The 27,188-nt window shown below is 49.7% G+C and overlaps 1 protein-coding gene and 1 non-coding gene across 2 annotated transcripts in view; one reads left to right on the forward strand and one right to left on the reverse strand.

Moving 5' to 3' along the window:
- Window positions 1–310: 310 nt before the first annotated feature.
- Window positions 311–387, forward strand: TRNAT-GGU (transfer RNA threonine (anticodon GGU)). Its single transcript has one exon. It is a non-coding gene; the product is annotated as a tRNA-Thr (tRNA).
- A 3,322-nt stretch (window positions 388–3,709) lies between these two features.
- The window catches only part of SEMA6B (semaphorin 6B), a 57,190-nt gene continuing 33,711 nt past the window's right edge, over window positions 3,710–27,188 (reverse strand). The window contains exons 11-16 of the mRNA XM_056844320.1: window positions 26,920–27,069; window positions 13,578–13,772; window positions 11,245–11,385; window positions 7,724–7,801; window positions 6,951–7,009; window positions 3,710–4,788 (exon numbers count right to left, since the gene is read on the reverse strand). Coding sequence (XP_056700298.1) covers window positions 3,788–4,788; window positions 6,951–7,009; window positions 7,724–7,801; window positions 11,245–11,385; window positions 13,578–13,772; window positions 26,920–27,069 — 1,624 coding nt within the window. The 3' untranslated portion in view covers window positions 3,710–3,787. The remainder of the gene's footprint in view (window positions 4,789–6,950; window positions 7,010–7,723; window positions 7,802–11,244; window positions 11,386–13,577; window positions 13,773–26,919; window positions 27,070–27,188) is intronic.

Genomic DNA, 27,188 nt, shown 5'->3' on the forward strand with positions numbered 1-27,188 from the left:
ATGGAAGTCCTAGAGTGACATTTACATCCCCGCTAAGCTCCCTCCCCTCTCTAAACTCTGCCCTTCCCAGGTGCTAACCCCAAATCTCCAATAACTTTTCAAGCCGGAGTTGGCAACTCTACCAAGCATCAGAGGGACTGTTACTCATGCTGCATATGTCATAAAACACGGCATTTTGTACCATAATTCAGATGGTCCAATTGCTTCAAGTAAAGTTTTGCTTCTGTTCACTGCCTTACAAGGGACTTGCCTATATTGCATTTGACCAGGACTGACACCCAACACACTACTGGCTTTTGTATTCTCAAAAGGAGAAGGGCTGTGGCTCAGTGGTAGAGCATCTGCTTGGTGTGCAGAAGGTCCCAGGTTCAATCCCTGGCATCTCCAGTTAAAGGGACCAGGCAAGTAGGTGATGTGAAAGACCCCTGCCTGAGACCCTGGAGAGCCGCTGCCGGTCTGAGTAGACAATACCGACTTTGATGGACCAAGGGTCTGATTCAGTATAAGGCAGCTTCATGTGTAAGGCCACTTTGGGGGAACTGGTATCAGCTCCATTGCATCTTTGATGCATCTTGACAGCCAGGGAGCACCCCATTGAGGCCTGGTTCACACATGCGGGGGAAAGGTTATGTTAGGACACTGAGGGGGGACAGAATGGACTGTACCACTAGAAGCCGTAAGCGGAACAGTCCGTTTGGGAACATTCCTTACTGCGGAGAACTCCCTGCAAGCAGAAAGCTAGCCCCGAGGGGAAACCAACTTTCAGACACTACAAAATTCAGGGGAGGGACTCCTCCATCATGCCTTGAAACACCTTTTTTTCTCTTCTTTTTTTGTGTGGAACATCCATCCCGAGAAAGAGTTCTATGGAACTCAGAAGCTTGTTCCCCATGTTGGTCCGGCGGATGTCATTTCCCCCCTTACTTACTCGGATACCTACAATCCTTTTTTAACAATACTGCAGGATAAATCAGGAACCTCAGCACTTCACTATTGCAAAAAAAGGGGTGTGGGGATTGTGGACTGGCTTAAAGCTGGGAGACCTGAACCACGGACTCTCTCAAAACCCTTCCTGCTGGGGGAAAAAAATGTTTCTAGCCTCTCAATGAGCTACAGAAAACTACATTTCCCAGAATGCTTCTGGAGAAGCTATTGCCACGGAACCAGTTCGAAAACAAATATGCGCCTGTAGTGTAAATAAACTACTTCAATTCACCTATGAAACGTCTGTTTGGTTTTAATAACCTGTATTATTGTTATTGAGAAATAGACAATCAAGAGAATTTGTGGATTTGTATGTGCTTCTGGGTTTGTTACATTTTGGACCTCCGAAGCCATTCAGAGGCCATGAATGGTTCTGTCTCTAAGTCTGGACATCGGTTCGGTCTCAGAGTCTTCTGCTGAGTAAATGTAGAAATGGCCCTGCCCTCTCCAACCAGCCCAACGAAAGAATTTTGGAACCCCCCATGCGGATCTACAATACCAGCATCTATGACAGCCATTCCAAAACCCCCACACTGCAAGCGCCGGGTCATTCCTGACCCATGGGGTGACATCGCATCCCGACGTTTACTAGGCAGACTATGTTTACAGGGTGGTTTGCCATCACCTTCCCCAGTGGTCTACGCTTTACCCCCAGCAAGCTGGGCACCAACCTCAGAAGGATGGAAGGCTGAATCGACCTCGAGCCAGCTACCTGAAACCGACTTCCGTCGGGATCGAACTCAGGTCATGAGCAGAGCTTGGACTGCAGTACTGCAGTTTACCACTCTGCGCCACGGGGCTCCTACCTTGTGTGCTGCCCCACCCCAAAGGGATTTAAATAATTTAAAGTAGCTTGTGATTCTCAATCACCCACCCACAGCGCTTCACCGCTGCATCTCTGCATGACTCCTTGCCCTGTCCTTGACTCCTCCCTGTCAGCCACTGCAGCAAGATGGTCATTATGTAATGTCAGTGCACTATATGCATAGGAATATTCCAGCCTTTCCAACACAGAGGGGCAGCAGACATAACTGCCATTGTGTCTCTGTGCGAATAGCTGTTCTGAAACTCAGAATAGCGGAAACTCAGAGGAATCCCCTGTCTTCAGACGTGTGTCTGTTGCATCTCTGTATGAGTCTGCGGTTGCCGTCTTCATAGAATAGAGTCACAGAGTTGGAAGGGACCCCAGGGTCATCTAGTCTAACCCCCTGCACAATGCAGGTAATTCACAACTACCTCCCTCACACACCCCCAGTGACCCTTACTCCATGCCCTGAACATGGCCAAGCTGCCCTCCCTCTCATGAATTGGAAGGTGTGCCCATGCAGAGCAACTCATGCAGAAATGCAAGAGGTAACCTCCATACTCAAAAAGCAACCCGGTTTTGGCTGCAATACTGAAAAGTTTCAATGATTTTAATTCGGAGGAGGGGGAAAACCATGTCTCTAGACACCAGAGGTTTGGGAAACATTGCCCTAGGCCATATGAACAGAGAAGGTACCAATTTAACCTTTGACCGTGCACAGATTATTTCTGTGGACTCACAGATGGCTGCCACAATCAGGACGGATGGGGCTCCAGTTCAGAGAAGGGGCCACGTTTTAACCTTAGCTCTATCCAGCCCTGCTACCAATCTGTTCCTAGTGTGCAAGTTATCCCCTCCTCCCTCCAAGAAAGGGGTTGGAAGGCCATAAACACGGAAGGGCCAACCCATAGGAAAAAGGGACAAAGTGGAAATAGATCTCCCCCTCCATCTAAAGACCTAGTGGAGGTTGTATTCCCTTAAAAGAAAGTCTATCCTGGATGGGCCCTGCGTGTCTGCACTACACATTTAAACGGGACTGGACTTCTCCAAGGAATTTGTAGGACGCGTGAATTCCCAGGATTCTTTGCAGAAAAGCGAACCGTTTCCGACTGGTTTAAACATTGGCTGGGGAGATACAAACAGCGGTCGTCGCCTTCCTTGCTGGGAGCACCATGAGAAAACGGACAGCCTTTGATAGGCTCCACAATGGAGGATTCTCACTCTGACCCATTCCTGCAGAAGGGGGCCCTTGCTCAGCTTACGAGCCCTTCCGATTTAGAGTGTGCCTGAGCAGTTTGGGATTTGTGTGTGTGCATATGGGGAGGGGGGGAGGTTTGAGGAAGCAACACACCAGAATCTTACAAACGAGACAAAGGGAACTTTTTGGGGCCAGGGATGGAAAAACCCCTTCCACCGCCAGAGACCACCCCTCAAGTACCAGCTGTTACACTATGAAGAAAAGGGGGGTAAGCCGGGGTGGGTTGTCAACCCTGAGTCTTTTCCAGATTTTGCGTGAGGCCTTTCCGAAACCTTCCTAGCGATCAATTTCTTTCTGTTTTTTGTTTTTGCTACCATTTCACAACCATAGCTAAAATCCTGTCCTGTAATCTTTCACTCTTAACCGTTTGGCAGGAGCAGGAGGGGCAGCCATCCCTGCAGGCCCCGCCCCACCGCCTCTCGGAAAAGGAGGAGGAGCATCGCAAAGGCTGGGAACGGTCCGACGAGAAAGCGCCAGGACAAAGAGAACCCCAAACACACACACACACAAGAGGTCGCCCCTTTTGCCTCTCTGGTGACCCCCTTTCCCCAACGATCCACATGCCGGGAAGGGGGAAGGTCGGGGTCTCCTTCTCCCGCTGTCCCTTCCAAAGCGGGAACCAGGGTCTCTCGTTTATTTTTGTTTTTCCTGCTCCGCCCCTCCTCCTTTCTGTCATGAAACCCCGCCCCTTCTGCAAAGAGGGAGGTTACCGAGCCAGACCACGCCTCCCGGTTGGCTCCTTATTTGACGGAGGAGGCAGTCCGCTCAATGCCACCGTATTTCAGCAGGTGGGTGAAGTCTGCGAGGGTGTGCTGAGAGCCGAGCGTGGGCGCCCTCTGCGCCCGGGCGTAAGCCACCTGACTTTCCCCACTGTTAAAAGTGTGGGTGCGTTTGAGATGTGCGTTTGCCTTGCTGGCTGCATTGTTACTATTGGAGTTCAGCTTGTCGGGGTTCCATTGAGTGGAATCCCCTGTCTCCCCGCTCGGGGCTGACACCACCCGTCGCCGGTCAGGGCTGTCGTGCGGTGTGATGGGCATCTCGCCACCATAGGAGCTCCGAGTCCCGCCGGGTCGGTGCGAGGGCAGAGCTTGCTGAAGCTGTTGCTGGACCCCCCGGGGCCCTTCCCTGCCGCTCGCCGGTAGATAACGCATGTCCAGCGAGAGGTCGCTCGGCTCGCTCTCCAGTTCCTGGTCCATCAGCATGGAGTGGCAGGAGATGGGGATCACGCGGCCAGAGGACAAGTGGTGGGGGGGAACCGGAGTGTGGCCAGCGTGGAGGAGGATGACGGAGGAAGGGTGGTCTCCGCCCCGTATCGACGCGTTGATGAGGTTGTGGCTGTACTCCCAGCTGCAGGGTTTCGGGCACCGCTTCTGCTGCAGCGGGGTCTGCTCTGGGGTCGGGAGCACCCCTGAATCTAGGTCGTGCTGGCTCACCTTGATGAGCCCCTTGGGCCACCCGTTCTGCATGAGGGGCGCCAGCAAGTTCTCAGGCTGCCCGCCAGGGCCCCGGGCATGTCGTTCGCCCAGCCGGCTGACGCTCACCACTGACTCGCTGTGGGACAGGATGTTCTCCTTGTCTTTGCGCCGGGCCAGCTCCTTCCGGTCACGGTGCCCGATGAACCAGCACACGCTGAAGCCCGAGATCACGGCCCCGATGACGAAGGCCGCCACAGAGGAGATCACCAGAAGGTTCACCGACACCAGGCCGTCCGGCTCGTCCACAAAGCTTTCAGTCACCAGGCCTGGGGAGGAAGGAGAAGAGTTAGAACAGAATTAGAACAGGGCTCTGTGCCAGGTGAGCATAGTTAAATTGTGGAACTCCCTGCCCCAGGATGTGGTGATGGCTGCCAACTTGGAAGGCTTGAAGAGGGGAGTGGACATGTTCATGGAGGAGAGGGCTATTCATGGTTGCTAGTAAAAATGGATACTAGTCATGATGCATACCTGTTCTCTCCAGGATCAGAGGAGCATGACTATTATATTAGGTGCTTTGGAACACAGGCAGGATAATGCTGCTGCAGTCATCTTGTTTGTGGGCTTCCTAGAGGCACCTGGTTGGCCACTGTGTGAACAGACTGCTGGACTTGATGGTCCTTGGTCAGATCCAGCAGGACCTTTCTTTTGTTCTTATGTTCTTAACACTGTGTGGTTTGATGTACCAGCTAAGCATAAGAAGAACCCTGCTGGATCAGACCAGTAGTCCATCTTGTCCAGCACCCTGTCTCACTGAGTGGCCAACCAGTTCATCTGGAGTTTGAACAACAGGGCATAGAGGCTGGGGCCTTCCCCTGATGTTGCCTCCTGGCATGTATTCAGAGGTTAGCTGCCTTTCTAGGCAATGATGACTTTCCTACCTGTCTGCCTGCCCCTTGACCTGACTCCTCTTGAACAGCCTGGTTCAGTGGCAGCATTTTGACTGCTCTACCCTTCTGTGAGAATACAGCTGCTTGAACTATTGTTCCCCAAGGGTTTATCCCCTACACAGCATCCTTTAGCAAAGTCCTACACCTACTGCTGTTTTGTTCTGACCAAGTGCTAGTCACTGCCCAGATCAAATGACGCAGTCCCTTCTCAAAGCCTCCTGTTTCTCCCCTCTGTTTATTTAATCAGAACATTTCATAAGAACATAAGAAAGGCCATGTTGGATCAAGGTCCATCAAGTCCAGCAATCTGTTCACAACCAGCCAGGTGCCTCCAGGAAGCCCACAAACATGACAACTGCAGCAGCATTATCCTGCCTGCGTTCCAAAGCACCTAATATAATAGGCATGCTCCTCTGATCCTGGAGGGAATAGGTATGCATCATGACTAGGGTTGTACATTTTGATATACCCTAACTGAAAATAAATCCAAAATTAGCTGTTTCGGTAATATTCAGGTTTCGGTTTTACCAAACGCCAAAACCTGGGGATCTCCCCAAAGCCAAATAGGCGATTCCCAAAAAAGCCAAATAAATATTTGGCTTTTTCGGGCTTGGCTATTCAACATGGTTGGTGCAAGCCGAGTTCCAAGGGGGAGGGCATTCAACAACTCTGGAGTCGCCACTGAGAAAATTCAAGTCGTACTTTGGATATGACACCCAGCCTAGATATCCAAGATCATAGCCAATTGATCTGGTACCCCACAATACTCTCTTTCCCCCTGTTCTTAGACCGAGGTCTTGAACAATAAAACCATAAAACTTAAATAAGACCCATCTCTAAAAACACCTCCCTTCGATTCTTCTCTGCAGCCTCCAAAAAACGAGCAACAAAATAAGTACGCTGAGGGTCAGAGGCCTCTAAGAGAAACTGAACCTTTTGCTCCAAAGTTGCTCGAGAAAACGCGGACCATTTGTTAAAACATGGTATAATCAATTTTAGCCTAAATTGGTACACGTAAGGACAATGCAAAAGGATATGTACCAAGGAGTCCGCTGAATGAAGAGGGCAGGGACACAGCTGATCTGAAAAGGGGATCCTTAGCATACGACCCAGGAAAACCATCCTACATACGGTAACTACATAAATCTACATAAAGATTCTACATAACTTTGGACTAAGCAGAGAATCCAGATAGGAAGGAAGATTACGTTTAGATAACAGGCCCAGGGCAAGTACTCCACAATACATCCTTTAACAGCCATGGCTGCATCCACACATCATTGGATATTACACTGCTATTGTGCTATAGCATTCAATTGCAGCTGGGCTATAGCATAACAATATGCTATATTGCTATAGCGTAACAATATGCTATATTGCTATAGTATAACAATAGTGCAGTATCCAGCAATGTGCGGATGCAGCACCCATTGCATTCACCAACGGCAAGAGGGTCCCCCCCCCCTCCCTGGCATATGTTGATGTTCCATTAGAAAGGGGGCTCTGTGCTACATAGCCAACAGTGATGGAGAAACACGCACCTTCACAGTCGCCGAGGTGAGACGTCTTCCCCCCTGCAATGTCTTGATCAAATGTAACCCTGCAGGCAGATCGAGAGAAAAAGAGAGAGAGAGTGGACGTTAGAGAAAAGAATGGATTTAGTGAGTGGGCTTGATCTGCAAAATGGAGGAGTAGCCGGAGGATCTCTGGAATACATCTTTTACCCTAGTGCTTTCCAGTTTTCCATCTGGAATGTCTCAGGTAACAGATGTTCAGAAATATTCTTCTGCCTGCAGAGCCACTGCCTGCCAGAGGTGGCAGTACTGTGCTTTTTGGCAGGGCCACCTCTGTAAGGACCATGATTCTAGGCCAGGAGTGTCAAACATGTGGCCTGTAGGCCGGATCCGGCCCCTTGAGGGCTCTTATCTGACCCATGAGCCGGCCGAGGCAGCCGTCCCTCTAGTCCCAACATGTCAATGATCAAAGACTGTTAAATACAATAAAATACTGTAACAGTGCTATTGTTTCAAGCATGTTTGTATTTTAAAGTAAAAAATAGAGTAAAAATGTATTGGCTTTGCCTATGTCTTCTATAAAATGTGCATCTCTGGTACCTGGCATTAAATTTGATAGTACACATAGCCCGGCCCAACCAAGTGACATTTATGTCATATCCGGCCCTCGTAACAAATGAGTTCGACACCCCTGTTCTTGGCCCTCACGCTTAAAGGTGAAGTGTTAAAAGGAATGAAAAGTCCCCCTCCCATCCATTTCCCACCCAAATGATCGTAGAGGTGCTTTTGCTGACAAATACCTGGTGCTCAAGTCTACGAAAATACAAGAGCCCTCGGGGGTCCAGCCGCAATAGGGGTCACGGCTCCCCAGACAATTCCTAGGGGGCAGAAAATAAGGGGGGAGAGAGAGAGTTAGAAACATTTGGGCATAGGGAAAGACAACATCAAAGACAAGACAGGAAAATGAAAGAAAAAGAAAAGAAAATGAGAGGAATGGAAAGACAAGAAAAGGAAAGGAATGGAAAGGAATGGAAAGAAAAGAAAAGAAGGCGTTCGATTGGGGAAATCTGAAGTCAGGTAAAGAAAACTACAATTCCCAGCTATCCTTAGGTGGAAAGGCACGAGCGAATGACTGGGCTTGGCCCCTGTAATCAAAAGCATGTTTATTCAGAAGGAAGCTGTTTGTAGCACTGCTGGTCCAAAAGCAAAATCCACAACCAGGAGCCCAATTCGCGTAAATACCATGTAATACATCCATTACATGATATAGGAAAACCACAAACCCACTGAAAGTCAAACCAAATCGCCCTGCTTGCTTCTGAGATTTTCAGCCCATGCACAGTATTAAGGACTAGCGACTTGCTTTTAAAAAATGGAAGTGGAGGTTTTCAGGAGACCTGATTCTGCTGAATACCCCCATCTGCAACCACTCCTACACATCACGATAGACATACAGACCCCCTCTGACATGTCTGATAGCTCTGCGCTGTGTCTGACTCGTCCTTGAATGCAGTCTAATTAAAAAGCCTTCTCAATAATTAATTCTGGAATTAGTACAGTTCGCTGCAGCCCTAACTTCCTTCAGCTCACTTCTATCTTCCCTTTTCCCTTCTGGATGCGCACGGACATGTCAACCGAGCACTGCAAAAGCAACCTTGGTGCAACAGTTTGTGAGCTCTAGTCCCATGATAATCCCATAAACAGACATCCACAGACAAGCAGTCCAAAGAAAGTTGATTTATTGGAAAATCCACAGGTTAACAGAAGCTAAGAGTCAAATGGACACTAATGAAAACTACAAGCACAGTACAGGGCATATATGGAAGAGCATAGGGCAAATCGGGGTAGATCTGGATGCCATGGCAACCCCCCTCCCAGGAGCTGTCAGGGAGGTAGGATTCTACCGGCATTCCCACAGAGTTCAGTCTAAACACGTTTGCAGGGCTAGAGCTGGCCTTGGCCAGCATCTGGAGAAACCACAACATTCCTTTCTCAGGCCATGCCTGACACAGTTGTATTGCGCCGAGATTCTTTTAGTGTGGTGTTTTACCAATGTACTTCTGCACATTGCTAAAGCACCCCATTTCGCCGTCACACAAGACTGTTTTTGTGTGTGTGTGTGGTGTTTTATCCATGCAGACAGGCACAGCCAAAACAGAGTGGGGGGGGGGAAAGATGCACATGAACTGGATCAGGGCGCAAAGTGCACAATCACAGAGCCTGGTAAGAAATTTGCAAATTAAGAAATGAACACTATCGGATTTCTAATGCTTTAGTTTGAGTTCAGAAACGAGGCTGGGTCTTTTGGGACTCCAAAATCCAGGGAGAAATTTGGATGAGGATTTCTGATGCATTCCTACGAATACCACACGATCCGTTTGGATCCAGCAATGCGCAAGCATAAAAGGATTTAGTTAGCACAAGTTCCGCTTGGACAAGATCATTCAGCAGCACCAAAAGCGTTTCTGTTCTAATAGTTCATAGAAATTGCTCGCATTTCTTGCGCAAATGGAAAAATAGTGTGTAATAGGCTATGTTTAACTCAATGCAAGGTGTTTTTTTTTTTTCTTTACATTTCCACTTGGGCAAGTACTATAGCACACATGGAAATCATTGGGTGAATCCAAACCCTTATTTTGTATCAATTGGACAAACCCATCAGCCACTGAATATCTGTCTTGCTTTTCTCCTGGTTTGGATTTGCAAAATCAGGGAGGCTCTTTGTCACCGGCAGGAGGTTTTTGGGGTGGAGCCTGAGGAGGGCGGGGTTTGGGGAGAGGAGGGACTTCAATGCTATAGAGTCCAATTGCCAAAGCGGCCACTTTCTCCAGGGGAACTGATCTCTATCGGCTGGAGATCTCCAGCTAGTACCTGGAGGTTGGCAACCCTAAGGGAGGCTGTTAAGCACCTGAAATGACCCTACCTGGATGGTGGACTGCATTTGGGCCTGGAGGCTTCCAGCCTGGCTAAACTGCATTCTCTCCCCCCTTAAAAACTTCACGTCCTGCACCGCCCACAGTTGTAAATCATAGAATCATAGCGTTGGAAGGGACCACCAGGGTCATCTAGTTCAACCCCCTGCCCAATGCAGGAAATTCACAACTACCTCCCCCACCCCCACCCCAGTGCCCTGAAGATGGCCAAGAAAATGTATTGTGCCAACATGAAACTGAAATTAAAGCAGGAAATTTGAAGTCTCTTGCATTTTCTCCAGGGGACTAGAATGAGGGGATAGAGGAGGAGGTTTTTTGCGTTGGCAGTCGGGTGTGGCCAACTAGGTTTTGTCTGAGCAGCTCCATCTTGCCCAATGGCGCAGATATCCAAAGCGGATACCCCTTTCTAATTCTTTACCTTCCCGCAAGTAAGTTTCCATCAAAGCACTCCGATGGGAGAAATTGAAAATCAACGCTCTCCGCTTTTCGCAACTTGTTCCCATCTCCCAACCCTCCGGGCGGCGACCTTTTGTTCTGTGAAAATCTTGCTCTGTGTTTCACTTGTGTTTTAAATTTGGCTGCCAATCTCTCCTGGGGGGGCAGGTATTAAGCCGAGAAGTTGTGAATAATTGACTCGGTGTCTGAGGCAATTAGGCGAGGCGATGTCGTCAGGGCGGCAGCGGGGAGGCAGCCCCGTGGCGGGTGACAAACGGTCTTAATATCGGCTTGCAGAGGGATCGCCTGCAGCCTTCGATGGGAATTTGCTGGTGCCACACACAAACACATCTCGCGCTGTCCCAAAATACAGTCAGCCTCATAGAACACGCAGGCAAAACGTCCATGGGTGTAGTAGACTCAATTGGCGGTTTTCTTCAAGGCATGATCCTTTCATCATTATTATTAATCATGCTGGTAACCTGCTTTGCCTTTGAAAGCACAGAGCGGATTACGCGGTTCATTCCAAGAACCAGGGTAAATTAACAGAAGATTGGTGGAAGCTAGTGAGAACCTCCCGGTACAGAGGCAGTGCAACTCAGAAGCTAAGATGCTGGGGAATCACTATGACTAGGGTTGCCAACCTCCAGTTACTAGTTGGAGATCTCCTGCTATTACAACTGATCTCCAGCTGATAGAGATCAGTTCACCTGGAGAAAAGGGCTGCTTTGGCAATAGGACTCAATGGCATTGAAGTCCCTCCCCTTCCCAAACCCCGCTCTCCTCAGGCTCCGCCCCAAAAACCTCCTGCCGGTGGCGAAGAGGGACCTGGCAGCCCGAGCTGTAACCTTTATACCCTGTTATGAATGGACCTCATCCTGACTTTGGATATTTCCCCACCACTGAAAGGGACAAACTCCACCACTACGGGAAGACCGAAACAAGGGACTCACTTCATGCAGCCTGAATGCTGGTGGCATCTTGCCATGGGGGCCCGCACCACGCAGGGTGGGAACACCAGCAGCAACGACCCGGTGGCTTTGTCGAGCTCCATTCCCAGAAGCTTCCGCTCATCTGGACTGTCCTTCCCGCACCTGAAGGAGAGGCCAAAGGGGATGATTGAGAGGGGAAACAATCAGGGACGAGCAGACGGTCTCCATTTATACTTTCCCCTAAGAGCTTTATACTTTTCTAAGCGCTCCCAGTGTATCTGTCCTAGCAGTTTTTGCAAACCCGTTTGCCTCCTGTATGCCAAGGGTCCCCAACCTTTTTTAGCCAGTAAGTATCTTTGGAAATCTGACTCAGCGTGGCGGGGACGACCACAGAATGGCTGTTGCAGGAGGCACAGCCAATCACAAAATGTCAGGGGGGGAGATGATGCGTAACTCTGAATGTAGCTCTTCAGCATTTCAGGCAGAAGCTCTATTTAACAGGATGCTTTTTGAAATGAACATATTGTTGAAAAATATTTTCTTGCAAACACACGTATACATATTGAGCTAGAAGAAGAAGAAGAGTTGGTTTTTACATGCCGACTTTCTCTACCACTTAAAGGAGAATCAAACCGGCTTACAATCGCCTTCCCTTCCCCTCCCCACCACAGACACCCTGTGAGGTAGCTGGGGCTGAGAGAGCTCTCAGAGAGCTGTGACTAGCCCAAGTTCACCCAGCTGGCTTCATGTGAGGAAACCAACCCTGTTCACCAGAACCGGGTTTGATTCCCCACTTCTCCACATGAGTGGCGGAGGCTAATCTGGTGAACTGGATTTGTTTCCCCACTCCTACACATGAAGCCAGCTGGGTGACCTTGGGCTAGTCACAGCTCTCTCAGCCCTACCCACCTCACAGGGTGTCTGTTGTGGGGAGGGGGAGGGAAGGTGATTGTAAGCCAGTTTGAGTCTCCCACTCTCCAACTCTTCTTCTTCTCTTCTTCTTCGTCATATAAAAACCAACTTCTCTTCTCTTCTTCTTCTGTGCAAGCACCGGGTCATTCCTGACCCATGGGGTGACGTCACATCCTGACATTTACCAGGCAGACTATGTTTATGGGGTGGTTTGCCATTGCCTTCCCCAGTCATCTACACTTTACCCCAGCAAGCAGGGTACTCATTTTACCGACCTCGGAAGGAGTACCTTGTGGTTAATTAGGCATCCCCAGTGAATCAGGGAGCTTCTGAGTCCCTCCCCCTGAAAATGCAGCCTTGTTACACTTAACTTGGAGGGGGCGGGTCAGCTCTTAAAGGGACTGCGTGTGCTTTTGCTGGGTATTCCTCCCCACCTTTCTTCAACAGCTCCCTGCCGAGAGCTGCCTTCCAACCTTTGCAGCCTCTCTTTGGTTTCTTCCTGCACATTTCATGACGGTTTAACTCCCTCTTTTATGCTTTGCTTTGATGGAAGGGGTTGGATGGGAGGGACAGACACGTGGGAGGGAGAAGCCAAAATGGGCGTGGGGAGAGAAACCCGACGTTAAGAGATATGCATGGAAATGGGGAGAATTTCTGTCGCTCTTGCCTTGAAGCAGTATTTAAATTCGTCCTAAAACAGGATCCTAGAACTGTGGAGGAAGAACGAGGCCAGAGCGAAGTCTCGTCTGAAGGTCGGTAAAATCATGAATAATGCAAAAGAAGCCTTGAAGCAGTCTAGCAGGGACTGTGAAGTAAATACCCTTGCATAAAGGGCCATAGTATCATGGTTCCATTTTTCATGTAATTTTTTTCCTGTATTTTTTCAGACCACTTTTGTAGTAGTCTGAAAAAACACAGGAAAGCTCGGGGAGAGAGAAAAAATTATACTGTACATAAGGGAGGGGAGAACCAACGCATTTAAGAAGCTAAGGTGGAGCAAAAAACAGAGCATGGGGAAAGCCCACCTCCGAGGGAATTACAACTGGTCTCCAGACTACAGAGATTAGTTCCCGTGCAGAAAATGGCAGCTTTGGATATCTTACTGTATGCAGCACACCCCTGCATTCCCCAGGCTTAGGGTTGCCAGCTCTGGGTTGGTAAATATCTGGAAATTTTTTTGGGGGGTGGAGCCTGGGGAGGGCAGGGTTTGGGGAGGAGAGGGACCTCAGCAGGGTATAATGCCATAGCTTCCACCCTCCAGATGAAGTGATTTTGGTCATCTGGAGATCAATTGTAATAGTGGGAGATCTCCAGGTGCCACCTTCAGGTTGACAGCATTACCCAGGCTTCACCCCCAAATCTCTTGGGGTTGGCAACCCTATTTATTCGTCCATTTTCCAGTAAGCTTCTATGAGCCAGAGGGACTGTTGTTTGCAACTTACTTCTCGCTGGGATACGTCTCGAACTCCTCCAGGAACACGCTCTGGATGCTGGCCCTCACTGCTGCCAGAGTGGCGCTGATGTTGGCCTGGATCAGAAACTTAAGGACGGTGCCGGCGTCGGAGCCCAGAAACACCACGGTGTGGTTCTTCCCGGGGCCCGCTGCGGGGTCCACCACGATTTTACGCAACTGATACCTGCTCGGGAGAAAGGAAAGAGAAAAGACGGATTTCTTATCTTCTACACAGACGGAAGCTCGGTCGCACCGTTTTACCACCCCTTGCTAGGGGACTGTTTCAAAACGAAAGAAAACGTTAGCTCGAGAACATGTCTGGAAATGCAAGAAAACAAACAAACTGAAAACTGCCCCCCTCCCATTAATCGATGCTGGAGAAGGGAGGCAGATTATCACCAACTCTCCTCTCTTTGCAGACCCCGCATCTGTGCCCCGTATGCCATTCATGAGGACACACTGAGCCCCAGGAAGAAAATAGGGGGGTCCTCAGTCAGCTGTAGTGGAAGGGGGAGGCAGGAAAGTCCCACTCCGCAGACACACCTAGAATCATAGAATCACAGAATCATAGAGTTGGAAGGTACCACCTGGGTCATCTAGTCCAACCTCCCGCACAATGCAGAAAATTCACAGCTACCTCCCCCCCACGCCCCCAGTGACCCCTACTCCATGCCCAGAAGATGGCCAAGAGGCCCTTCCTCTCATGATCTCCCTATGGTCATGGAATCAGCATTGCTGACAGATGGCCATCTAGCCTCTCCTCAAAACCCTCCAGGGAAGAAGCGCCAACCACCTCCCGAGGAAGCCTGTTCCACTGAGGAACCTCTGTAACCATTAGAAAATTCTTCCTGTTGTTTAGATGGAAACTCTTTTGATTTAATTTCAACCCGTTGGTTCTGGTCCGACCTTCTGGGGCAACAGAAAACAACTCGGCACCCTCCTCTATAATGACAGCCCTTCAAGTACTTGAAGATGGTTATCATATCACCTCTCAGTCTTCTCCTCTCCAGGCTTGAAATACCTCCTAAGATACGACCCGCTACTTTTTATTTTGGGATGATTTCAAATTTCTCAGCCCTGCCGTTAGGACCCTCCCATCCCAGTTTCGATTTCGCTTCTCTCATTGCGTGACTCAAACCCACCATTCTTTATTTTGGCCTCATGGTGCTGTTTCCTCACAGCAATTTCTGCAAGAGCCAGGTTCAAATTCCCGCTCAGGCCTGAAGCTCACTGGGCGATCTTGGGCCACTCATTCTTTGTCAACATAATCTACCTCAGAGGGTTGTTGTGATGACAAAATGAGTGTAGGGGATGAATCACATATACAGAGGGTTACCAAATAGGGTCACCAACGTCCCGGTGGGGCCTGGAGTTCTCCCTGAATTACAAGTGAACTCCAGATCACAGAGATTAATTCCTCAGGAAGAAATGCCAGCTGTGGAGCATGGACCCTGGCATTATAACTAGGGTTGCCAGGTCCCTCTTTGCCACCAGTGGTAGGTTTTTGAGGTGGAGTCTGAGGGCGGGGTTTGGGGAGAGGAGGGACTTCAATGCCATAGAGTCCAATTGCCAAAGTGGCCATTTTCTCCAGGGCAACTAATCTCTGCCAGCTGGGGATCAGTTGTAACAGCAGGAGATCTCCAGCTAGTACCTGGAGGTTGGCAACCTTAATTATAACCCACTAAACGCACTCCCTTTCCCAAGCCAGATGCTTCCACAGCTCCACCCCCAAATCTCCAGGAATTTCCAAAGGCAGAGATGGCAGACAAGGTCTGATCTCTTGGAAGAACAGGTGGTGGGGAAAGCCTAGAGAGAAAGGCTTCCTGCAGCTTTCAATGTTAAATGTGCATTAATAAATCCACATTATATGTAAATTAGATGCATAAATATTGTACACTGTAAATCAAAATGCTGTATCCATTACATATTCATATTGCACAAAGCAAACAGATCTATAAAACCAACAGCAGAGCGAGGAGAACTGGGACAGATGGCCAAAATATAAGCAAATATGTTTTATTTTTATACTGGTCTTCCCACGCCGACTCGGAGGTCCAGAGAGGCCCCGATGTACTTCCCTATTTTGAAGCCCCTAGCTCGGGCTGCCAGGTCACCTGCTATAGTGGAAGACCTCCCAACACCAGAAACCTAGACTACTGCTGCTGCTTGGTAGGCCAGCAGGGGTGAAATGCAGAAAAAAAAGCATAATCACATCAATACTGTGATGTCATTTCTGGGACAAACCTGGAAGTGATGTCAAGCCGTTCTAGGATTCAGCGGAGACTCTATGGTAGTAGCATTTCCACTGAATTCTAGAGCAGCATGAAATCACTTCTGGGTCTGCCCCACAAATGATGTCATGCCATCGCTGCAATGCTCCCCATCCATGTTCCTACCCTTTTATCCACTGGCTGGCAATGGCAACCCAACCCCTAGTCATAATAAAAAATAAAAAATGTTGGCACGTTATACCCAAATAAGGCATCAAAAAAGAGTGAGACAAGCTGCAAAACCTATCAAACAGCAAAAAATAGCAAGTATTTAAATCTGAGCCCCCTTTGAGCTTGAGGCCAAATGCCCCCTCGTCCCTCGGACTGTCCCCTGCTGCTCTTTCTCCAGGGAGCTTAGGTCACGGCATACAGGGTTGCAGGGTTGTTGTGATGACAAAATAAGAGGGGAGAATCCGGTATGTTCCCCTGAGCTCCTTGGAGGGGAGTGTGAATCAAAATGTGGTAGAAAAATGAAATGATGATAATGATGATGAAGAAGAAGAGTTGGTTTCTATATGCTGACTTTCTCTACCACTTAAGGTAGAATCAAACCGGCTTACAATTGCCTTCCCTTTCCCTCCCCACAACAGACACCCTGTGAGGTCGGTGGGGCTGAGAGAGCTGTGACTAGCCCAAGGTCACCCAGCTGGCCTCATGTGTAGGAGCGGGGAAACAAATCCAGTTCACCAGATTAGCCTCCGCCACTCACGTGGAGAAGTGAGGGAATCAAACCCGGTTCTCCAGATCAGAGTCCACCACTCCCAACCACCGCTCTTAACCACTACACCACGCTGGCTCTCAAGATAAACAAGATAAACACACCCAGCTCTTCTCTGTGATATCCAGAGAAAATAGAGATGCTAGTATGTCAATGCAGCATAAGGTGGGGAATGGGGATCTCCTGGAATTAGATCGCCAAGCTGCATTTTCTCCCAGAGAAAACAGCTGCTTTGGAGGGTGGACTCTATGGAATTATGCACTGCTCAGGTCTCTCCTCTCTGCTCCACCCCCCCAGATCTCCAGGAATTTCCCAGCTCGGAGTTGGCAACCCTAATTGCAGCAGATCAGAAAACACATTCTGGTCCCTTAAAAGTGAACAGTAGCTTTAGAAAAACGACAACAACAAAACCCTGGAGAACAACACAACCTGGCTTGTTCTACACTCTTTTGGAAAGAGCCTTTCCCCAAGACGATCAGAGAAAAGTTTTCTGTTGTCTCCTTAGAGCTGTAATTATCTCCACCAATTAATTCTGGCTATTTTGTATATGAAGCTGAGGGTTCAGGGATGGGGGGAAGGGGTGAACGCCGGAGGCGGAGGTGCCTCAACCCGCAGACTCCTTAATCACCCCTCACACAGTTACACGACCGCAAAAACACTTGTGCAAACATCTGCAAACGCGAGCCAGTTCTTCCTGGGGTTTCGCATGCGGGTCCTCGTGCAAAATCCTGGGGAGCAACGTTGCCTACAGCCCAGTCTGAAGCCCCTCCCAGCATCTCCTGGTGTGCCTTTCTGGCTTGAGACACAACGGAAATGATGCTTGATTAATTTCACATAAAACAGCAATTACGGCAGATTTAATTAGAACCAGACCGTCTTGGCGGTGGCGCTTAGGGAATTAATGGATGCGTTTGTTGGTCTGGCCCGTCTGTACATTCATGATTCTGCACGCTCGCAGATTCACACACTGACAGATGCGCAAGAGATATTTTTCTACTGGACGTTTAAAAAAAAACCAAAAGCACGCGAGACACTTTGAGCCCGAGGGACGCCTGACTCGCATGGACCGGTGTGCGGAACAGACAAAGACGGATGCGCAAAAACATGTTACTGTCTGAAAGTTATTTTGCTTCAATAGGGGTTCAACACAATTAAGATAATACGGCTATCCATGCCATAACCCCCCGATGCAAATGGGCTGTAGCTTCCCAGCAGTTTTTCATGGAAGCAAAATGAAAAAGTAAGTTTGCGGTCCTCATGACTGTTGAGAGTGGATGAACAGCGCCTGGTGAGATCTCTGCAGGCAGAAAAAAGGGCAAAATAATTTCCCAGGGGAGGATGTGGGGGGTACAGCGTTCTCCAGTTCCTTCTTCAAATTGCTTAGGGTACGGCTTTCCGTTCCTCAGCTCTAACTCCTACGAGGTAGGTCAGGTGAAGAGAAAATGACCGGCCCAAGGTCACCGGAGGAGCAGAGGTTTGAACCTAGGTCTCACAAGGGGTAATCTGACATGCTAACTCTGGCTATTTTACAGTGGGTAGCCGTGTTAGTCTGTCTGCAGTAGTAGAAAAGAGCAAGAGTCCAGTAGCACCTTAAAGACTAACAAAAATATTTTCTGGCAGGGTATGAGCTTTCGTGAGCCACAGCTCACTTCTTTAGATATCTGAAGAAGTGAGCTGTGGCTCACGAAAGCTCATACCCTGCCAGAAAATATTTTTGTTAGTCTTTAAGGTGGTACTGGACTCTTGCTCTTTTCTACTTCTGGCTATTTTGTGCAGAATAAATGAGGCAAGGTAAGGGAGTTATGCAAAACAAGGTGCATTATGCTAATTACAGTCATTCAATTTGCATATTCCAGGAAGGATTTGGCTGATTTTCTACCGCACAGATTTTTCAGTCTTCTTCCAAGGCAAATTGCCCTCCTGGCTCCAGGTGGTGCTAAACCCTTTTTATGTTCTGTTTCCAAAGTATCAAACTTCTCCCTGCTCTTTTGACCCAGAGAATCCCCCATTTTGATGTTGATTCTGTCCAAAGTGTTCAACTCTTCACGATCATGTCATTATCTGCCTGTTCACACATTTCCCTTGTAAAATGTACCTATTTTGGCAATGTTAACTGAGAGTCAGCGACGTGCAGTGATTAGTTAGCATGTCGGACTAGGATATGGGAGGCTCAGGTTTGAATCCCCGCTCTGCTGGAGAACCATACTGAGTAGGGGCTCCCAACACTAACTCAGCAAGGGCTGGGAGATTTTAGAAGCGGTGCCAGGGGAGGGTGAAGTTTGGGGAGGATGTGATGTCACTTCCTGGTAACATTCTGGGCTGCCTCCCCTAGTCTGTATGGTTTTTATCCTCCCTTCAGTTCCTCATGGGTAGAAAATTGAGGCTGGGGGCGGACAAACTGCCACCCTGGGTGGATAAATTGGTGAACTTGGGCACGTTGCTCTCTCTCAGGGTTGTTGTTGTGAGGATAAGGCACGAGGGGAGAACAGCATGCCAAGCTGCCATGTTGGACCTCAAGACCATACACACGATTTGCCTCTCCTCAATTTTATTATCACAACAACTCTGTGAGGGAGGGTGGGCTGACAGAGAGAGCCTGGCTGAAGGACCTCCAGTGAGCTTCATGGCTGAGTGGGGATTTGAACCCAGGTCTTCTAGTCCAGAGCTCTAGCCATTGAACAACACAGACTTTTAACAATGATATAAATCACTATTTGGGGGTTGGCTATTCTATTCCGGTTTTAACTGAACATGTCTTTAACTATTATTGTAAGCTGCCTTGAACAACGAGGAAAGGCAGGATATAAATGTTTTAATGAATGAATGAATGAATGAATGAATATTTCCTCCCCTGAAGCATAACTGAAATGACCCTGGCCCCTCTATGGTTATGCAGGGCAGGATTTTGAACATACCATACCCAGACAGGACCTGTCCTTGCTCTTCTGGCTCTATTGATTCATTAGCTCATGCCCTCTTGGAATGCCGCTTTTATGAGGAACTCTGATCATGTTATATCTCTCCCCTTTTAGCATACAAATCTAATGCCTCTGTCTCTGACATAATGCCTTTTTTATTAAGTGACAGGGATCCCAAGGCTACATTGTCAGTGGCAAGATTTGTTTCAGCCCTGATATCCCTCAAACATTAGATTTACCCTGCTCAAGATCAATGGATCAAGGAGCTTCTAAGGGATAAAGAAAAAGAAGAGTTGGTTTTTATATGCCGACTTTCTCTGCCACTTAAGGAAGAATCAAACAGGCTTACAATCACCTTCCCTTCCCCTCCCCACAACAGACACCCTGTGAGGTAGGTGAGGCTGAGAGAGAATGACCTGCCCACAGTCACCCAGCTGGCTTCGCGTGTAGGAGTGGGGGAAACAAATCCAGTTCACCAGATTAGTCTCTGCCGCTCAGGTGGAGGAGTGGGGAATCAAACCCGGCTCTCTAGATCAGAGTCCACTGCTCCAAATCACCGCTCTTAACCACTACACCACGCTGGCTCTCCAAAGGAAATGAATGACCCTGGAAACTGTGTTGAGACCCCAATTTCCAGACCCTCACTGAATTCTGACACCCCAAGGTGGGTGGAAGCTCACCTAAGATGTTTTTTGCTGAATTTCTCAAACGTTTGGAATAACCTGAAATTTCACTTCAGATAGTACTCCCAGAGCACACAGCAAATCCCCCCCCAAGGCATTTCCCCCCTTTTATCAAACTCATGTGGGATATGAAGATTTCGTGGGTGTAAGCACACAGACTGAACTGAACTGGTATCCTTCTACATTGCTGCCAGGGGTTTTTGTGTGAAGCACAACCTCCAAACGTGTTTTGAAAGGTGACATTTTAACAGCAGACTCTTTTGGAAGAACTAAGAAGACGCATTCTTGGGAGTACCTGGATGGATGACTGGCGTCCTAAATTTCAGAGCCACAGAGATCCCAGAGCTGACATTGTATCCAAACAAGCCTCCCTACAGCTAATACTGCCCGTCACGATTTGCCGTCTGTCAGGCTGCTATCTCGGTTTCGTTATTGCCTCTGTCTCTGTGCTGTATTGTCTGCCCCCCAAGGTCGCATGCCTAAGCCTAAGCCTGGGAACTCAGCTCCTGGGAAACTGTATTCCTGCGTGTAATCTCCCGCCTTTCCTGCCTTATAATATCTCCCAGCTAGTGAGCCTTTCATAGCTGTCATTTTATTCGTTTGCACTGTATGCCTATTTGATCAGTAAAATCCACCTGTTTGGACTCTATACGACTTTGTGGTGATTTCTGGTTCTGTGGGCCAAGGGCTGACATTATGACAGCTATCTCACATCTTCACCATTCTCCTAGCCAGGCTGGAGCCCAGGGGGGTTCGCCTGCCACTTGGATGGGAGCTGTGCAGCTCTCCAGGTGATCTACTACCCTGGAGCCCTTCTCAGAGGACCCTACTCTGTTACAGGACTTAATTGCTGAACTTTTCCGGACGAACCGAGAGGTTTGCCGCTTGAGGGGACTGGTACACGCGCAGTGGCAATCTCTTACAGGACGTCTCTGGATGTTAACATCGGAGGATACTGATGCTCGTTTAGATCTTCAGGACTTGGATCAATTACTGGACGATGCCCGATTGGCGACTGAGGATTTACAAATATTAACTGGACTTCTGGATAATCTTATTTCTCGACAAACTCTTTCTACCATGGCGGGAGCCCCACCGGAGGGTTTTTCCCTGATCCCGGATGCGGCCAGCTGCCAGGCTGAGGCCAAGCGAGTCGCTATTAGCACCGCTCTTCTCCTTGTGGAATGTACAAAAGACACCCCGGTAGCCACCTTGGCTCAAGTTTTGACCCCGACGTTTGGAGCCGAGGCATCCGCACTGGCGGTTCGAGTACAACCTCTGCTGGGCGGGGAACCTGACCCCATACTCTTGCTCCTCGAGACAGAACTTTTGCCACGTATTACGGCAGAGGCTGCCCTAAGACTTGAGAACGCCAAAGTTCTTGCGGATCAGCAAGCCGCCGAAGCGGCTAGGGTCGCAAGAGAGAGAGAGGCGGCGGAAGCAGCCAGGGCGGCTGCAGCAAGGAATCAGGCGAACGTGGACACGCGCCCCAAGGACTATGTACTGGGACTATCAGGTCTCACCTTTTCCCCGGCGTTTGTCCCGTCGCGTACGACCCAACGCGCACGCCGTTTGGCTGACCGACGTCGAGACTCAGATGAGTCTGAAGACGAGGATTTATATGGGGATAGCTCTCAATGGGCCACGAGCTTCCGAACCAGTAAGCCTCATCTTACTGGGGGCCCAAGTGAGGAGGTTCATCTTTTACGAGCCCAGAATCGGGAGCTCTCCGACCGTGTGGATCAACTCCAAGAAGTAATGGAACTTATGCTTCACGAGAACAGGCAATTACAACAAACCCTGATAGCTCAGAGACAGCCCGTTCCGATACCGGGTCAGGCGGTACCCGTACAACCACCCGCTAATGTGCCTGCTCCACCCTTACCTCCTGGAGCTCCTGTTGCTCCTCCGCTCCGACCACCCGTGCAACCACCTGCTAATGTGCCTGCTCCACCCTTGCCTCCTGGAGCTCCTGTTGCTCCTCCGCCCGGACCACCCGTGCAACCGGGTCAGCCCGCGCCCGGCCCTTGGAAGCAACTCAAATTGAGGACTACGTATGACGGATCTCTTGAGACTTTGCCTTGTTTCTTGCATCAAGTGGACAGTTATATGCGAGAACAAGGTCAACTTTTCCCCACGGAAGATAGCCGGGTGCGGTACGTAGCTTCCCTCCTGACAGGCAAAGCGGCTGACTGGATGGTCCTCCAGTTTGACACCCGCTCTCGTGCGATTCGTTCCCTCAACAACTTCATGACTGCCCTGAGAAGGAGGTTTGAGGACCCCTTCCTGGGAGAAAGAGCCAAAACGGAACTTTTACAATTAAAACAAGGCTCTGCTACAGTTCGGGAATTTGCCGATGAATTTCAGCGACTGGCAAGTAAAATTGTAGGTTGGCCCGAGACCACCCTAATCCATCATTTCAGGGAAGCCTTGCATCCTGACATTCTGAACTGGTCTTACATGCGGGGCGATCCCGATACCCTCGAAGGCTGGATCCTATTAGCCGAGGAAGTGGAAAGCCGCCGCCGCTTTATTTCTCTCGTCCGTCAAAAGCACAAGGAGAAGGGCACCCAAAAGCCTCAACCCAAGGCACCACTGCTCGTCCCACGAAATCCCTCACGTCCGCTCCAGGAACGTGAAGTCCGATTTCAGAGGGGTGCCTGTCTTACATGCGGAGAAATGGGCCACTTTGCAGCCGTTTGCCCACGCCGCCAGGAATTTTTTCGTCCCAGCACGACAACCCGCGCCCGAGGTCGTCCACCACGCAGAGGCACCGCGGCCACCCGCAGCGCAGCTCCGGGAAGGCCCACACCCTCTGCACTCCATGCCGGGGACCCAGCCTCCCTGCCTACTTCCAACGACCCCGCCGGGTCTCGGATTACAAGTGCCCCATTGGGGGACAGCTTTCCCTTTTCGGATGAGGAAAACCCTTGGATTTCTCCAGCCTTAAACCTGGAATCTCCCCTCGACTTGTCAAAAAACGGCTCCGGTCTGTGGTGAATGGAGCATCTCCACAGACCTCTCAAGATCTTCCTATCAAACCGAATGCTCCTACCAAAATCAAAGAAGTGGACTCCACCGTCTACGTAGATGCAGTTTTACAACAACTTAACGGAGGTCCACAAATCCCCGTCAAAGCACTAATTGATTCCGGTTGCTGTCGCACTCTCATAAGCGAAGCCACGTTTGCTGCCCTCAGAGCCGACTCAGAGGCTTTACCCGCCCCCGTCCAATTTGCTCAAATGGACGGGAGCCAATTCCAGGGGGGTCCAGTTGATCATCGCACCATAGGGGTGGCAATGGGAATTGGTTCCCACTGGGAACAAATAGACTTCACTATAGCCCCTATCCGATTTGAAGTGGTCTTGGGAATTAACTGGATTAAAGGACATAGTCCCAGTATTGATTGGGAAACAGACACTATTTCTTTCGCTAGTCCCACCTGCGACCAGCATCGGCAAAACTTTGCTCTGCCATTTCCGCCCGTTCCAGCGTTAACCTCTACTGCCCCAGTACCACCGGCTCTACCCGCTGTATACCGGGACTTTGAAGATGTCTTCGACCTTAAGGAATGTGATGCCTTACCCCCCCACCGGGCCTCAGACTGTGCGATTGAAGTAGTAAAGGACTGCACATTAACCAAAAGTAAGATTTACCCTATGAGCGCTTCCGAGCGCACTGTCCTCCGGGACTTTTTGGACAAAAACCTCGCCAGAGGGTTCATTCGCCCTTCGAATGCCCCAAACTCGGCCCCCGCGTTTTTCGTCCGGAAAAAAGAGGGCGACCTTCGCCTGTGCATTGACTTCAGAAAGCTCAATGCGGTTACCCAGACCAACGCCTATCCTATCCCATTAATATCGGATATTTTGGGACAATTACAGGAAGGCCGTGTGTTCTCTAAATTAGACTTGGTGGAAGCCTACTACCGAGTCCGTATCCGCGAAGGAGATGAACACCTCACTGCCTTCTCTAGCTGTTTCGGAATGTATGAATTCCTTGTAATGCCGTTCGGATTAAAAGGGGCCCCGGGGGTCTTCATGCAACTCATCAATGAAATCCTACATGACCTTCTATATCGTGGGGTGGTGGTCTACTTAGATGACATTCTCATTTATTCGAAAACTATGGACGAGCATGTGACTCTGGTCAGAGAAGTTCTACAACGCCTGCGTAACCATCAACTGTTCGCTAAACTAGCTAAGTGTGAATTTCACCAAAGCAAACTCACGTTTTTGGGATACATCATCTCCCACCAAGGTCTTCGCATGGACCCCGCCAAAGTCCAAGCCGTCCTCGATTGGACTCCCCCCACCAACCGTAAGCAAGTACAGCAATTTCTGGGATTTGCAAACTTCTATCGGGGATTCATCCCTAACTTCGCCCAAGTGGCTCTACCCATTACGGACCTGCTGAAAACTAAAGGAAAAGTAAGCTCGGCTGCCTTGCCCTCCGCAAAGATCCTATGGACTGAGCAATGCCAAGCCGCCTTTCTGGCCCTCAAACGCCTCTTCACTTCGGAGCCGGTGCTACGGCACCCAGACCCAAATCAAATGTTCATTGTGCAAGTCGATGCTTCCGATGTAGCCATGGGAGGGGCTCTCCTCCAGCAAGGACCGGACGGTCTTCTTCACCCTTGCGCTTACTTTTCAAAAAAATTTGCGCACGCTCAATTAAACTGGCCCATCTGGGAGAAAGAGGCCTCTGCAGTTCATCATGCACTGACTTTATGGCGGCAATTCTTGGAAGGGTCTAAAATACCCTTTGAAGTTTGGACCGATCACAAAAATCTAGCTGCCCTCACGGGGTCCCATAAGCTATCGGCGAAACAACAACGGTGGGCGGAGTTCTTTGCTCAGTTCCGTTTCACCCTGAAGCACGTCCCTGGGAAGCAGAACGTTCTCGCGGATGCCCTCTCCCGTTTACCACAATATCCGGTAAAACTCGAAAGACCCACCAACTCTCTGTTCACCCCTATGCAACGTGGGGCCCTACCTATGCTGGCTGTGCAAACCCGATCCCAGCATCAACACACCTCGCAAGCTCCGCCAGCCCAACCGGCTGCCCAGCCGCCACCGCAACAGACCGGAGTTCCCGCCCCTCCTACCCCTCCGACCGCTCAGCCGCCTGCAGTCTGCGCGCCGCCACACGTAAGCACTAGCCCTATAACTATTTCTCAGATCTCCAAAACCGACGGGGGGGCTCCCTCCAAACTCCCCATCTCCGAATCCTTTTTAACTGTCCTTCGGGACCAGTGCCTTTTAGAACGTTCCGCTCATACCCTACCTCCTGGTGTTTTGGAACAAGGGGGGTCCTGGTACAAAGACTCAAAATTGTATGTACCCAAAGCTCTCCGGAAGGACGTTTTACATTTAGCTCATGGAGCCAAAACAGCTGGGCACTTTGGGTTTCTGAAGACCCTTCACTTATTGCGCAGACAGTTCTGGTGGGGGGGAATGCGTTCCGACATTGACTCCTTCATCCGCAGCTGTCCCGTTTGTGCCGCTGCGAAACGATCGCAGGGCAAACCCCCGGGACTGCTACAACCTCTTGAAACGCCCAGCAAACCTTGGGAAGTGATCGCTATGGACTTCATGACTGATCTCCCTCTCAGTGGGGGTAAAACTGTGTTGTGGGTTGTTACTGATTTGTTTTCTAAGCAAATACATTTGATTCCATGTGCAGGGATCCCCTCTGCTCAGAAACTAGCCCGCCTCTTCGTGACGCATATATTTCGTTTACATTCGTTTCCGCGTAAAATAATTTGTGACCGCGGAAGTGGTTTCGTTTCTAAGTTTTGGAAAGCTTTCCTCAAGTTGGTGGGGGTGGAACAGGGATTGTCTAGTGCATACCATCCTCAAACTGATGGTCAAACTGAACGTGTCAATGCTGTACTCGAATGTTATTTGCGTTGTTATGTTAACTACCACCAGGATAACTGGGTGGAACTGCTACCTTTAGCAGAATATGCCTACAATAATGCCATGCATCAATCCACAGGTTTTAGCCCGTTTTTTGCTGTGTATGGACAAGATTTCAGTCCCATCGTTCCTACAGATGATGTAGAGGGGGAGGGGAACCCCGACATTGCCTCCTGGGCACACGCCCTCCGTACCACTTGGCCCTGGCTCGTTAGCAACCTCGACCGGGCCAAACGTAAATACAAAGCGCAAGCTGACAAACATCGCTCCCCCGGGGGTGATCTGCAAGTGGGTGCTTTGGTTTACCTTTCCACCAAAAACCTCCGGTCCACCCAACCGTGCCATAAACTCAGCGCCAAATTCATTGGCCCTTTCCCCATTACTCGGGTCATAAACCCTGTCACAGTGGAACTGGCTCTCCCCAAATCTTTGAGGCGTGTGCATCCAGTTTTCCACATAAGCCTCCTCAAACCCCATATTGCTTCTCCACGTTGGCATCCGGACCCACCGCCTGCGCAACCCATCATGGTGGGGGGGGAAGAACACTTCGAAGTCTCCAAGATCCTTGACTCCCGTATTCACCATGGTACTCTCCAGTATCTAGTTCGTTGGAAACATTTCCCCCCTGCCTATGACGAATGGGTGCGCGCACGAGATGTCTCCGCCCCCGACCTCATTGACGCCTTTCACATTACTTACCCGAACAGGCCAGCCCTTGCTTAATAAGACGATCACATTCTATTTTTTTTTTTTAATCCCCATGTTTCCCCAGTTTCATTTGTGAAGGGTGTGATTAATGGTATACATTTTTAGCACTCTCTTACCGAGTCATGGTTCGGACGATCCAGGGTGTGTTGCCCAGAGACGGCACCGACTCATCCATCAGCGGATGCGTCTTGACAAAATTGAGGATCTCATCTGGAAAGAAGCTGGAGGAATTATAACGCATCCCAGGGGCGGCGCAGCCTCCGGGCCTGGGAAACAAACAGAAGTCAGGGTGAAGTCGCAGCGTCTCGGATCAGAACCCAGATTAGGGTTGCCAGGTGCCCCCTGGCAACCGGTGGGGGAGGGGTGGGTCGGTGGGGTCTTACCA

The sequence above is a fragment of the Euleptes europaea genome, chromosome 2, assembly GCF_029931775.1.
Source record: "Euleptes europaea isolate rEulEur1 chromosome 2, rEulEur1.hap1, whole genome shotgun sequence".
Classification (NCBI taxonomy): Eukaryota; Metazoa; Chordata; class Lepidosauria; order Squamata; family Sphaerodactylidae; genus Euleptes; species Euleptes europaea.